This window comes from Anas platyrhynchos, chromosome 1 (genome assembly GCF_047663525.1).
Source record: "Anas platyrhynchos isolate ZD024472 breed Pekin duck chromosome 1, IASCAAS_PekinDuck_T2T, whole genome shotgun sequence".
In the NCBI taxonomy this organism is placed as follows: Eukaryota; Metazoa; Chordata; class Aves; order Anseriformes; family Anatidae; genus Anas; species Anas platyrhynchos.
Genome location: NC_092587.1, coordinates 205,251,032 through 205,263,639, shown reverse-complemented (window position 1 = coordinate 205,263,639; position 12,608 = coordinate 205,251,032). Strand labels below are relative to the sequence as shown.

The 12,608-nt window shown below is 44.7% G+C and overlaps 1 protein-coding gene across 4 annotated transcripts in view; it reads left to right on the top strand.

Moving 5' to 3' along the window:
• GDPD5 (glycerophosphodiester phosphodiesterase domain containing 5) overlaps nucleotides 1-12,608 on the top strand; it is a 155,612-nt gene that overhangs the window by 97,334 nt on the left and 45,670 nt on the right. For 3 of the 4 annotated variants that reach the window (XM_038178295.2, XM_038178317.2, XM_072032923.1), the window contains exon 3: nucleotides 11,651-11,754. The exons of the other annotated variant lie outside the window; for it this stretch is intronic. In XM_038178295.2, the coding sequence (XP_038034223.2) occupies nucleotides 11,651-11,754 (104 nt within the window). The remainder of the gene's footprint in view (nucleotides 1-11,650; nucleotides 11,755-12,608) is intronic. 4 annotated transcript variants of the gene reach the window in all.

Sequence of the window (12,608 nt, the reverse complement as noted above, 5' to 3'; positions counted from 1 at the left end):
TAGAGATTTGGCTCTCTTTCTGTTGCATCTGTTGGTCTTCGGTTCAATTACGGCAGCCCCAGCAGGAACCCATATTTCAGTAATATGTTTTCTGCCACTTTCTCTGACCTGCTAAATTGAGTTGTAAATGGAGCATGTCACAGCTCAGAAATCTCATTCATGGCCTTCTCTAACAAGGTGTGCAGAGAGCTATTAGCCTGGTCTTTACAATAATCAAATAAGATCTATCTGAGATTTGCAATGACTTTCGGAAGCATTGGGTTAGCTATCGAAACCTCAGTAGCCAGAACAGTAGGAATATTTTTTTCCTTCTTACTTTGGTTTGTTAGATCCAATTTCTTCATTTTCCTGCCCATTTATGAGATTACTGGCAGATGTCTCTCATGCAAGACCATCATGTGCATACTAGGAGTAGTAAACTGGCCAAAACCTTTGCAGTGCCTCTGAAGTGGCTGGATGGGCTCAAATTTATGTTGGCACACGTTTCCTTCTGCTTAGCCCATCTTCTGCCCTGAGAAGGCTGTAGTAAATGGAAAAACGTTGTATACTGCATGAGATCTGAAGTACTAAGCAAAGAAGAGGAGAAGATGAGAATGAAGAGTAAAGCAAGAAGTGGGGAATGAGTTGCAGTGGAGTTTTGTACCCAGTGTTTGTGGTCTTGGTTGTTAGATGGAGGGATAATGATGCCTTTGGGCTGATTACAAAGTGCTACGAGAGCCAACTGATGCATTGTGGAGTCCTGCTCGCTGCTGTGTGCTCTCTCTTGGGCTCGTGAGTCTTCAATCTGACAAAAAGACGAAAGACTGATCCCTCTGTGGCCTCTTAAGGCGAGGAAATCGAAGAGCAGGCGCCTTGATTCTGTTCCCAATGTATGTAAGGTCTGCTTAGGTCAACATCTACGAGTCAGGTATTGATCTGGTCACCGAGATGCTTCGGGTCTTTGGGAGTGCAAGGTGCATTCCCTTTATTAAATCCCTCTACAATACGAGCTTCAGCTACTGGATGCACTTTGGGCACTGAAAGACGATTGCGTTTTGGCCTGCAGCAGTGGAAGTGCAGCCAGCAGCTCGAGGGATGTTTGAGATCTGAGCACTGGGTCTGATTTGGGGCTCCCCAAAACCAGGCGGGCAGTAACAGGCAGGTGAGCCCAGTGGGGCCACCAAACTGGAGCCTGCAACCTACAAGGAGAAGCTGAAGGTTGTGCAGTGGCAGAAGGGAAGGAGAAGTTATAATTATAGAGTGGTCAGGGAGAAAGAGAGGGAGGCAGGCAAGAGGCAACGGATGCAAAATGCATCAAGGGAAATTGTGGTGTCATGAGCTGGACTCAATGATCCTTATGTGTCCCTTCCAACTTGGGATATTCCATGATTCTATGAAATTACAGTTGCTGTGAAAGCTGCTCCTCACTATGGTGGCCAAACCCTGGAGCAGGGTCTGGGAATTGTCATCCCTGGAGACATTCAGACCTTGCTGGAACACTGCACTGAGCAGCCTGACCTGTGCTGGCCCTGCTTTCAGCAGGAGTTTGGAGCACCTTGTACCCTCACTTATTCTGCCTTTAAATGTTTAGTAGTGTCCGAGTTTGATCTTGGATAGTGCGGTCAGAGATGAGAAGCTCAAAACTGGCTGGGGTGGAGAACTGTCCATGTTTCTGGAAGACGGTTTTGCTGTAAGGACTATGCATTTATACCCCATGAGTTATTCGTGAAATTGTAACTTGGCTGAAGGAGCCGAAGTATAGCTCACTGACAAAATCCTTCAGCTGATGTTTGCTTTTGTTCCTCTCATCTCCTGGTTCGAATGGGCGCAGCTGGAAGATGTAGTCATCTTTCATCTTCAGAGATGATTTAATAACTTGCTCGAAGATGATTTTCTTTTGTTAGTGCAAAGGAGGTCCAATTGGGTAATCCGGAAATGAAGAATCATGCCTTCAATTTTTCTTTTGTATTTACTGGATAAATGTTAGCTTGTCTCCTTCCCTCTCTAAGCTAATGCTGATAAACGTCTGCAGGAAATTGATTCTTGAAGATGTCAGAAAATAGTGTAGTGTAAGCTCATTAGTAAACTCTTCTTTGTACCCGGGAGTGGGTTTAAATGACCTGAAATCACATGTGAGTAATGGTGGTGCTCCAATTTGAGTTCAGCTCTTGCGTTTGCTCTTGAGGTAGAGAGCAATTATTTAGGACTACATGGCCTTGATCCTTCAGTGAAATCTAGTCACTTGTTAAAAGAAGGTGCAGCCCTGGGCCAGTGGATATTTAGGGACACACGGATGATGTGCACTGCAGGAAGGTAAAAGATCTTCCCAGTCTTGCTGCGTTTGCAAGTGTGAAGATCTGTTTTTCTCGGATGTCTCTGAAAATAAAGCCTCCAGTGGGAAAATGATGAATATCTTGTGGCAGGGGGATGGAGAAAGAGATTTATCCACAGGCCACATGGCTGCTGCTGTTAATAGAGCTTACCTCTTTTGAAAGCTCTGCACTTAAACTCATAGGTGCTTTCTTCTGGAGTGAAAGCTTGAATTTAAAGCAAGTGATGGGAGAAGCAGTGTTAGATGTGTAACAATCAGGCTGAGGACAGTGGAGAAAACCTCCCAGTATCTCAAGGGAAACCAATGGGCATCAGGATATCCAATCTGCATGGAGTTGTGGAGGTACTAATGCAACTTGTTTCAAGTCACTTCTTGCTCTTGTTTTTTATGTTCTTTTATCAGTGCTGGGAAACCCTGTTTGCTCCTGGGTTATGTCCTTATAATAGTAATCAGGTGTGATCAGTGTGCCTTAAGTCAATCGGGTAGTCTGGAGTAGCTGTTGGCTGGAGATCCCAGAGCTGGCAGGGTAGAAATGATGTTGGATGGCTTGCACTGGTTATGGACGTGGTCTTTGATGGGGAGAAGACTGAAGCCAACTAAACCTTGACCCAAGGTTGGGTCTGGATGCAAATAAAAAGCCAGTTAGGTTCATAGCTAGAGCTACAACAGCAGCCTTCAGGAGGCTGAGGTCTGTTCCTCCTCATGTCATGTCGTCACCCCTCCAAGCTTCTGTGTTTCCCCCTCTAACTTCCCATATCACCCAGCCCGCAGCTGTTCCAACAGCATTGTTGGACAGGTAGAGGTGAAGAAAGATGTGTGGGTTGGTTTCTTTGTGCTTGTGCTGTTGTTCTCCATCCTAAGTGATGCACTGCCAGGCTGGGGGAGGGCTTGGTGTGCCCTGGGTTTTCTCTGAGCAGAAATTCCAACCTCCAGCCGAGATGCCCTTCAGCAAGAATTTGCTTTCAAATGGCATGCTTCCTATGAAAGATTTCAGTTCTTGACAATTGGGGTTTTTCTGACCAAGAAAGGAGGGGGAAAAAAAGTCAAAAATCTCCTTCCTGCTTTAGTTTGATATATTTTTTTTGGAATGAACAGGAGGCTTACTGTGCTCAGGAGACAGAATGGGTGGGATCTGGCACGAGGGCCAAAAGCCGTGAGTTCCCAGGGGCGTTTTGGCTTGAACAAGAGCCCTCTTCATGTCGGGTGATGGGCATTTCTAGCTGCCAGCCAGTCCCTCTGATTGCTGCTTGGTTTCTGGCTGGGGAGCACACGTTGTGCTAGGAGAGGCTCCCCATCTTGCATCTGCCACCTTGTGTGGCATGCCCAGGTCCTGGCTCGGATGGTGGCATTCCCAGAGACACCACAGGGAGCAGACAGAAGGCTGAGACTGTTTTGCACCCCTTGTGCACAAAATTATCATGCAAACCCTCTGAGATCACGGGGACAGGAGGTGAAACGTGTTTCCATCAGCCTTGATGGAAAGAGACCTATAGAATCCCAGAATCATTAAGGTTAGAAAAGCCCTCCAAGATCATTTGGTCCAACCACCCCCCTACCACCAATGTCACCCACCAAACCATGTCCCTAAGCACCATGTCCAACCTCTCCTTGAACACCCCCAGGGACGGTGACTCAATGAGTTGGATGGTGGGGAGGAATTCAAGCTATCTGGGTATAATTTTTAGAAGTGAGAGGATGCTCTCAGAGGCTCTTTATGTAGCCAGCAAAGAGGGACAGCTTTCTCCAGAACAAATTTAGATAGAAATTTTGTTCATCTAGACAATTTCGTTCATCATCATTAAATCAAATAATGATTTAGATTGAAATTTTAGATTGAAACCCTTGCTTGGAGCAAACCTCTGGATGACTGTACGTGGAGACCACTATAACCTCACATATGCACAGATAATAATTCTTGTTTGGGGTAGCTACACATAAATATACTTGCTATTTTTTTCAGTGTGGAGTGACTTCCTTCTGCATCTTTCTGTAGCTGGTTCTATTTGTTAGAAATAGGCTGAAAGTTTTCTGGTCTCGGAAACCTCTGACCAGAAAACAGATGCTATCAGCAGGTGAAATGGAAAAAATAATTTTCTGCTCTGCCTGATTTTTAGGATTGTTTGCTCTGCGCAATATTTATTATAACTTAATGCTCATGCGGAGAGGTGAGTCAGATGTTTTTAGTGCTCTGGTTTGCACTGAATTTTCAAAATATGGAACCATGGAGCACTCAGGGTTTGGATTTATGAAGAAGGCTGAAAAAAAAAATGTGCATTTAACAGAAGGAAGGTGATCTCTGAACAGTTTTGGCAGAATAATCCTCAGTTCTGCTTGAAGTAGCAGCGAGACAGGGAAGGCGCCCGCTCTGCCAGTAGCACTTAATGACGAGAGATTTCCTGGTGCGGTGTGAAATATAAATTAACAGCAGAGAGGAATGTGGAATTGAAAGGAAACTCAATTTATCCACCTTCCTGAAATAATGAATCTAGCAATAAAAGGTTCTGGTTCAAAGCCAGGGCACAGGGAAGCGACTTGGAGTTTTTCTATTGATTTCAGTGGGTTCGTCTGATCCTTTCGCTGCCCTCCAGCCCCCGGCCGTCATGCTGTCTTTTTTTGGCTGGTAGCAACCTCTACCCATCCTTCCTGTCTTTGCTTTTCAAGTGCAGGTTGTGTCCCTGCATAGCGATCTCTGGCAAAGGGTTTTTCTTCTTGCTCTCAGCGCTTTAGGTTTGTAAATGCTAGCAATGATCCTTCTTGATTTGAGGCCCTTTGGGGTAAGGGAGCTTTGAGTCTGAAGGGAATCAATAGAGAGTATTGTTTTTCTCTCTCTCTCTCTTTTTCTTTTTTTTTTTTTCCTTTTGCATTTTGTTGGTTGAGCCCTGCTTTCGAAGAACTGTCTTTCTGCTTTATTGAACTTTGTTAAAAGACCGAGGCACCTGGAGAGCAGACTCGCTTCAGTTGTGAACGGCGGTCTGTTCTTGCCTTGTTTCAAGCCCCTTTTTTCTCCATTAAAGGCTTGGTGGTGCTTTGTGAAAAAGCAAAGCATGGTACCCCACCCGGTGCATTCATCTGACCCAACAGCCTGCTGGTTTGTGGAAGATTTTTTCCTCTGAATGGCTTTTGGTGTAAATGTTTCTCTGGTTTTTAGTCTTTTAAAGAAAATTAGATTTTAATCAAGGAAGAAAAAAAAATCTGCTTTATTCTGCATCTCCTCACTCCCAGGCACCCCTGACCTCACCCCTGTTTTAAGGCCTGTAGGTGAAATCTTGCTCACCGTGATTTTGGCTGCTCTGGGGGAGCTTTGGAACCTACCACGGGGGAAGGATTGATGTAAGGAGCTGTACAATCCTCACGGTGAGGCGTGAATCAAAACAGGGGCTGCACAAAGCGCTTGCTTGCACCCATCAGCTGCTAAAATTAATTACCCCAGTACAAATCAGGGCAAGCTCCCAGAGCATTTGTCCCGGAAGGCTTCGAGGGACGCACAGGTTGGAAGGGACCCAACTTCACCCACGTTGGCTGAGTGAGCGGCTGTTTGCTGTGAGCTGTCCGTGGAGGAATGGAGCCCTTAATCCTTCCGGCGCTGGCATTTCCTCTTGCTGCTCACAGTTCGGAGCTGGCTTCTCTCCTTCCCCTTCATTTTGAAACCCGACGCTGCTTCTGTTTGCTAGGGAGGATGCTGGAGGCGGTGGGTTTGCTTTTAGAGGGGCTCCCATGGTTTTGTGCCAATGCCAGGGGGTGCAGGCACATCTCAAGGACATTAAGCCATGCTGCTTGCATGGGGCGAGCTGACAAGTTTCTGACAACTTTTCAGGCTCAGTGATGACCAGGGTGAGTCCAGCAGCTTCAGTGAAGCAAACTGTTTATGCTCGGCTTCATCTGCAAGCTGCCAGTAAATCAGCTGGCTGCAATCTTGGCATTTTTTGGCTTTAGCAGAGCAGACCTCAAGCCAACAGCGTAGTGTCCCTTCTGAAAATGCAGTGTCTTCCTCCAGCTGAGCGCAAAGGAGGGGTGAAGGGAGCAGCTTAGCTTGTGTTTGAGCATTGCACGGCATTTCTGTGAGCTTTGGGAATAAATCTGGGGGTAAATAAGCAAGCTAATGTGGTCTTGCAACACGTTGAACCCCACTGTTTTGCCTGTGTGCTCCAGATGGGGGTTTAGGGCATATTTTAGATAGATCTAGCTTGCTTTAAAAATAATAATGATTTAAACTTAGAAGGACACATGTTTCTTTCAATCACTGGGCTCTCACCCTTTTAATATTTTAAATATTTCCTTGCTTTTCTGAGACCAAAATCACACCCTATTCAGATAATTACGCTGCACTGATCTGCTTTTCTTGGGGAGAATATAGTGGCCAATTTGGTGATCTAGAGACTTGATGAGGGTTCTTCAAGTAAATTATCAAATGGACATGATGGTTCTTTCATCTCCAGAACAGCACAGCACTGAAATGTGTTCATCCTGTAATTCAGCAGGGAATAGCTGTGGCAGATGGGCATTAGTTCTGCACATGGCTAGTTTTGGCAGAGGATCACTTTCTACTGATAGCCAGGGCATCTCCTCTAAAGAAACTTTAAAAAACAAAAGAAAAACCAAAAGACCACCATTGTGTCTTCGTTATTTAACAAATTTCTTTGGTTTAAAAATGATATCACACCAAGGGTTGTCTTCCAGCATGAATGCAATCAGGCTGTAGAATTGGGTGAGAAATCTCATTGTTTCTGATACAGCAGGCTTGACTAAATTACGTCTACCCTGTAGGAGGGGTAGGTGGGATTTGTGTGCAGATGAATTTCATTTCATCTCCTACAGATCCTGTAGGAAATCAAAATAATCTTCCTGAGCCTGTCTGCTTTCCTGCTCCGCTGGTGCCAGGCGGTAAATAAAGTTGTGACCTTCATCTGTGTCAGGGAGTTGCAGCAGAAGAGGCTGGTTCAGTTCACCAAAGCCTGAAATCCCCAAAGAGGAGAATCTATTCCATGCACTGCAGTATGAAGCTCAGGGCTGTTTCTAACAACTTAGATTAAAACTCACAGCTCAGGAGAAGATAAAGTGCTCAAGCCAACTTTACAACTTCACCACGAGCTGGCTCTTTCTGTGGCTTTCTTTCAATTTGTCTTTTACCACCCTGCTCACTTTGGACTTGGTCACACTCCCACCTGACAGAGGGTGGGCATTTGAGAGGAACAAAAATGGTGAGAATGTGGGTAAAACACTAATATTTTTGAAATATTCTTACTTCAAAGCCACTTCTGTCATTTTAAATGAGATTCTCTCCGTCTTTCTTTGGGCTGTGGCCATGTTGCTGTGTGCTCCTGGCAAAGGCCCACTCCATGCATCTGTTGGCTTTTTTTAGCTTAACTGGCACATGGCATGTGGCCTGTCCAGCCTCTTAGCTGGAGAAAAAATGGTGACTTTTCTTTTTTCCTTTTATTTAGCATTACATTTTTGTGTAATAAGAAAAATTCTGTTTTTCTTGTTCCACGAGCCACCGTGGCCATATCTGCATTAGCAAATAGTGTCATCCTGAGATTCATTGTCTGTGATCCAAGCCTTTTGGAGGAGGAGGAGGTGGTGATGTGGTCACTTAGGACTTACTCTAGTCTCATCCTGTGGACTGAGTGTGTCCTTGTGGCTGAGATGGGGTTCACTCCTGGAGAATATCTTCTGGTTTAGCTGTACCCAGAACCCTTCTGCTCCAAACCAGAGCACAAAGAGAAGGACCAAAGGACGAGCTGCTTCCAAAATGCATCCTGAGAGGATGCTAATGCAAATGTGCTCAGCTGGGTTCCTTAGCAGGACAATTCTGAGCGCTGTGTGAGATGAGCATGGTAAAGCTCAGTTATTGATAACCAGCAATTACTCATCGTATCCCAGTGGGAAGAGAAAGGAAGGGGAATGAGGAAGGGGTGGGAGGAGCACACTTTCTACAAGAACTGCCAAAAACGTCAGTTCTGTCATACTTGTGAAGTCTCACAGAGCTGAAAATGTAGACATCTTTTTCTCGAACACCTTCCAAACTTGTGGTGGCTCTGCCTGAACTTCTGTAGGTGAGGTAGCACCGTTTCCTCCACCTACCGTGGCTGTGATTGAGTGATGGGTAAGGCACGATTTTAAGTCCTTTATTTTTGGCAGTAAAGGTTAGAAGCTGCTGCACGTAGCAGATTGCAACCTTCCATAAAGCACGTGGGAGCCTGCAAAGTAGGGGCCTGTACAGCAATTTGGATGAGGGGCTGTTGGATGGGGGTTGTGCAGGACCCAGACCACATTCAATGCACGTGGGTCAGGCTCGCTCTGGTTCAGTTGGTGTTAAATCACCTTGGTGGTGCTGGGGAGATGTTCCCTGTTTTTCTGAAGACCCATCCAAGCCCATGCTGTAACTTGCTAGAATATTTCAACTTACAAAGAATCTGACGGGGTTTTCACAGAATCAGCCAGGCAAGTGTATCTGGCAGGTGTACATCATGGAACAGACCCAAAATAGCTTTTGGAGAGCTTGACGTCAGCTATGCTGCTTGCATGTCAATGAATAAAATATATATATATATATTCCACGTATATATATAGGAGGGGAAAAAAAAAAAACTCTTCTGAAATGTTTTCTTTGTCTTGTTTATCGGATCAGTGTCATCTAGTGCATGAATACTGGCCAAAGTTATCCCATAAAGACCTTTTAAAGACAAATGATTTCTTTTTTTGAAGCCATGCTGATGCAAAACCAAGGATTGCTTTCTAACCTTCACTCATTTTATTCAAAACATGTAGTAATTGTATTAGCAAAGAGCAATTTAACTTTATTTTCTTTAATACATGTAGATTATTTTCCATGACTGTGGTTTTGGTAGTGTTTTTAGAGCCAGCAAAGAGTCAGATTCATATAATAGACCGATATCTCAGCACTTGAGTTGCTTTAAACCTTATTTGCCATGGAAAAGCGGTTAATTGATTCAACAGTGTCAATACTGATGGGTACAAGGAGGTGTTGGAAGGGGAGGAGAACAGAGCAAACAACAAGGAAAATGGGATTTGAAGGTTTGGAGACCTACAGACTGGAAGGCATCTAGGGAAACAGTCTGCAGAAAGGGTAAGGAATCGCTTCCTCCTGGAGAGCTCTGGTGGGATGGAGCAGAGCTATGAAAGGGTTTTGGGTTGGGTGTTTACAGAACCCAGATGTTGTGTGGGTGGCTTTTAATCCACAATTTCTCAGGTGGAGAGGCTTGGTTCAGCTGTGCTGTGGTGGTTGGGTGTGGAGGTGGTTCATCATGGAGAGATGTTGCAGCCTCTCTGGTGCTAGGGAAGGCTGGTGTGTGTTGTTGATGCAAACACCAAGGCTGGCATCCTGCTACTAAAGGTGTGTTTTTTGAGGTGGAAAACCCAAATTCCAATTTTAGTGTTTTCCCTCAGAGAACCCACCTGTGCCTGTAGATGCAGGTGTGTGTGTGAAGTGGGGAGAGGATAGTCTCTAAGCTCATGCCAGAGTAGTTTGGCCATGTAGGTCTGATTGTACTCAGTAGTTGCACTGTAGACGTTCCTACTTACCTTATTCTGGTCCCTTTTGCCCCGTTTTTCTGGGATGCAAAGCCCCTAATGGGAATTAGACACCTGGTGCCACTGAGGTTGGATAGAAGTTGGGTAATAAACAGCTAAAATGAAGACAAATTTTAACCATAATCCCTGGCCAAGAACTGGAAATTTCTGGTACAAAACATATTTTTTTGGCACAGCAAAAGTTAAATAATTCCAACCCTTTATTGCTTTCTTTTTGGCACTTTTAATAAGACGGAGCATACGAGGAAGAACTGTATCACAAGACTGGTATCCAGGGTGATGCATGATGAAACAGGCAACACAGTCAAGTAAATAGCTTCAGCCTTTAAGATGGAAAGGGAGGGCAGAGAATTGTAGGATTTCTTATATATCACCAAAACAGTGTTTATACTGGTTATGTTTTGCATAATTGAAAAGCCATGAGACAGTTCACTAGAGAAAAGGACATTTTGAAAAGAGATTAATGGTGTGCGCTCGGGGTTTGGAAGGAAATTATAGTAGTAAAGTTGCTCATGCACTTCTTCAATTTTTCATCCCTTCTTGCTCATTCTGGGAAGAGAGGATTCATTTGAATTTTTTTCCATAACTAATTTATTTCAGTGTTTTGTTCCGAACAAACTGGATGCTATTTGAAGCGGAAACATGTGTGGACTATTTAATGCCTGCAGGGTAAAACCAACAAGGAACACATGGAAACAATGCTGGTTAGGGACAGTCTTCTTGCAACATTGTTCTCTCCATGGATGTCCTTGCGGTTTAGGATTTTACCCATGCTATTGGAGAGGGGTACTCAACAGCTCTGTTAGGGATTTTTTATTTTGGGTGGTGGTTGCTATTTGAAACATTTATCAAAACACAATATTGGTGCAAACATCTTTCATCCGGCGCTGGTGTGGTCTCTTCTGCTGCTGTTATTATTTGCTAAAGACTTGCATATGTGGTGGTGGTGGGAATAAATGTTGTGGTTGGGTGGTTTGGCTCTACAGGATGAGTGCCCTGGGGGAAGGAGAGGAAGGGTTTGTGTGTCTGAATTGCAGTATCATCCCTAACCTGCCACGGAGAGTCATTACCGTGTGATAATTGCTCGGTTATTTAGGCTGAATTGATGGCAGAATAAGATGCCATGTTGCATATCTCACAAGTGGATGGAAAAGTTAAACACCTCGAAAAACAGAAGTACCCAACCAACCAAAAAAAAAGCCAACCCAGCTCTGTATCAGAAAGGCTCTCTTGTTCCACCTGCCCCAAGTGCAGGAGGAATGCCATCCCAGCACCGCACAACACTCACCTACGTGATGCAAACCCTCTGCCCAGAGCTGGGGAGAAGGGGCAGATCTCCCATTTCCTGGGCGGGAGATGAGGTTACTGTCTCCCCTCTCCTGCTCTGTTGGTGCTGAGAGAGAAGAAGAGGTGGGATCTTCACCCTGCTAGCAGAGCCGAGTGGTTTTTGACATTGAGTTGCCTTCAGCTGTCATTGCTAACATCTCTGTGTTAACACAGTTCCTCCTCTTTGTGCAAGCTCCCCAAAATACGTGGCATGTTAGGCTGTTGGTATCTGTCAAAATCAGTGGGAAAATATCTGATCTAATTAACTTGAGGCTTTTGGGGCAGCTGTATCAAGTGTTTGACCCATCAAGTTTGTAACCTAGAAGTAACCCAAAAGCCTCTTGCAGCCAGGTTCATGCTCCTTGCCTTGGAGATGCCCAATTACACCATCCAACCCCAACAGCCTATAGATGAGATGTGGAAATGGAATACTGTTAATGTGATTTCTCTTTCTGTACACAGTGGGAGCGCCTCTGGTTCCTGATCCTCACCTTGTCCTTCTTCCTGACCCTGGTCTGGTTTTACTTCTGGTGGGAAGTTCGCAATGACTACAATGAAATCAACTGGTGAGCACAGCCTCCCTGCTGCGGGGAGGCAAGCCCTTAACTGATCTGGCTGCTTTTGTATGCCTCTAAAAGGCTTTTTCAATACCAGGTCGGATGCATTTGGGTCCTTCTGATGGACTTGTTAATGACAAGTAAATGGAAAGCGAGGTGGAGAGAGAGGGCAGAGAGCTGCTCCTGCCTATCTGTGCTGATAGATGTAATGTGCTCTCCTATCTCCATTTCTCGGCTGTAAGAGCTTTGGGCAGGTGTGCACCCTGAAACAGCTTGCGAAAACAAAGTGGAGCTGAAATCATGTAGAAGCCTTTTGTATTTTTTTTTTCATTTGTTTGTTTCTATGATTGTCTCTTTTTGGAAGCAGCTGAGCAATCTGGCCAAAACTTTCCACAATATAAATATAAATGAAAAAAATATTCAGCCTGAAGCAGACACGGGTGTGGAAAATTTTGCAATGTTGGAAGAAGCTGTAAAGCTTTCCAGGGGAATGTGCTGGGCAGTTTGGGGTATTGCCAACTCCCCCTCAGTGCTGGAAATCATCCTCTCTTTTACCATCTCAGCAGCATCCTAAAACATTTTTATAGTACCTTGGGCTCTGTTCTAACTGAACTGCTTTGACAACATCTTCATGTCAAAAATAATATTTAAACAGAATTTTAAAACACAGCGGGTAGTTGATCTCTTAAATAAACTGCCTGCTTTAGATACTAGAGTTCTGTGAGGGAGAATGTTTACTAACTTAATGATGTGAACTCTCTCCTCCCAGGAGAGTGTTTTTTCTTTGCTCAGACCAACACTCGGAACCGAATCCAATCGCTACCGCTCTTGCCGTTTCTAACAAGAACATGAAGAAAATGCTT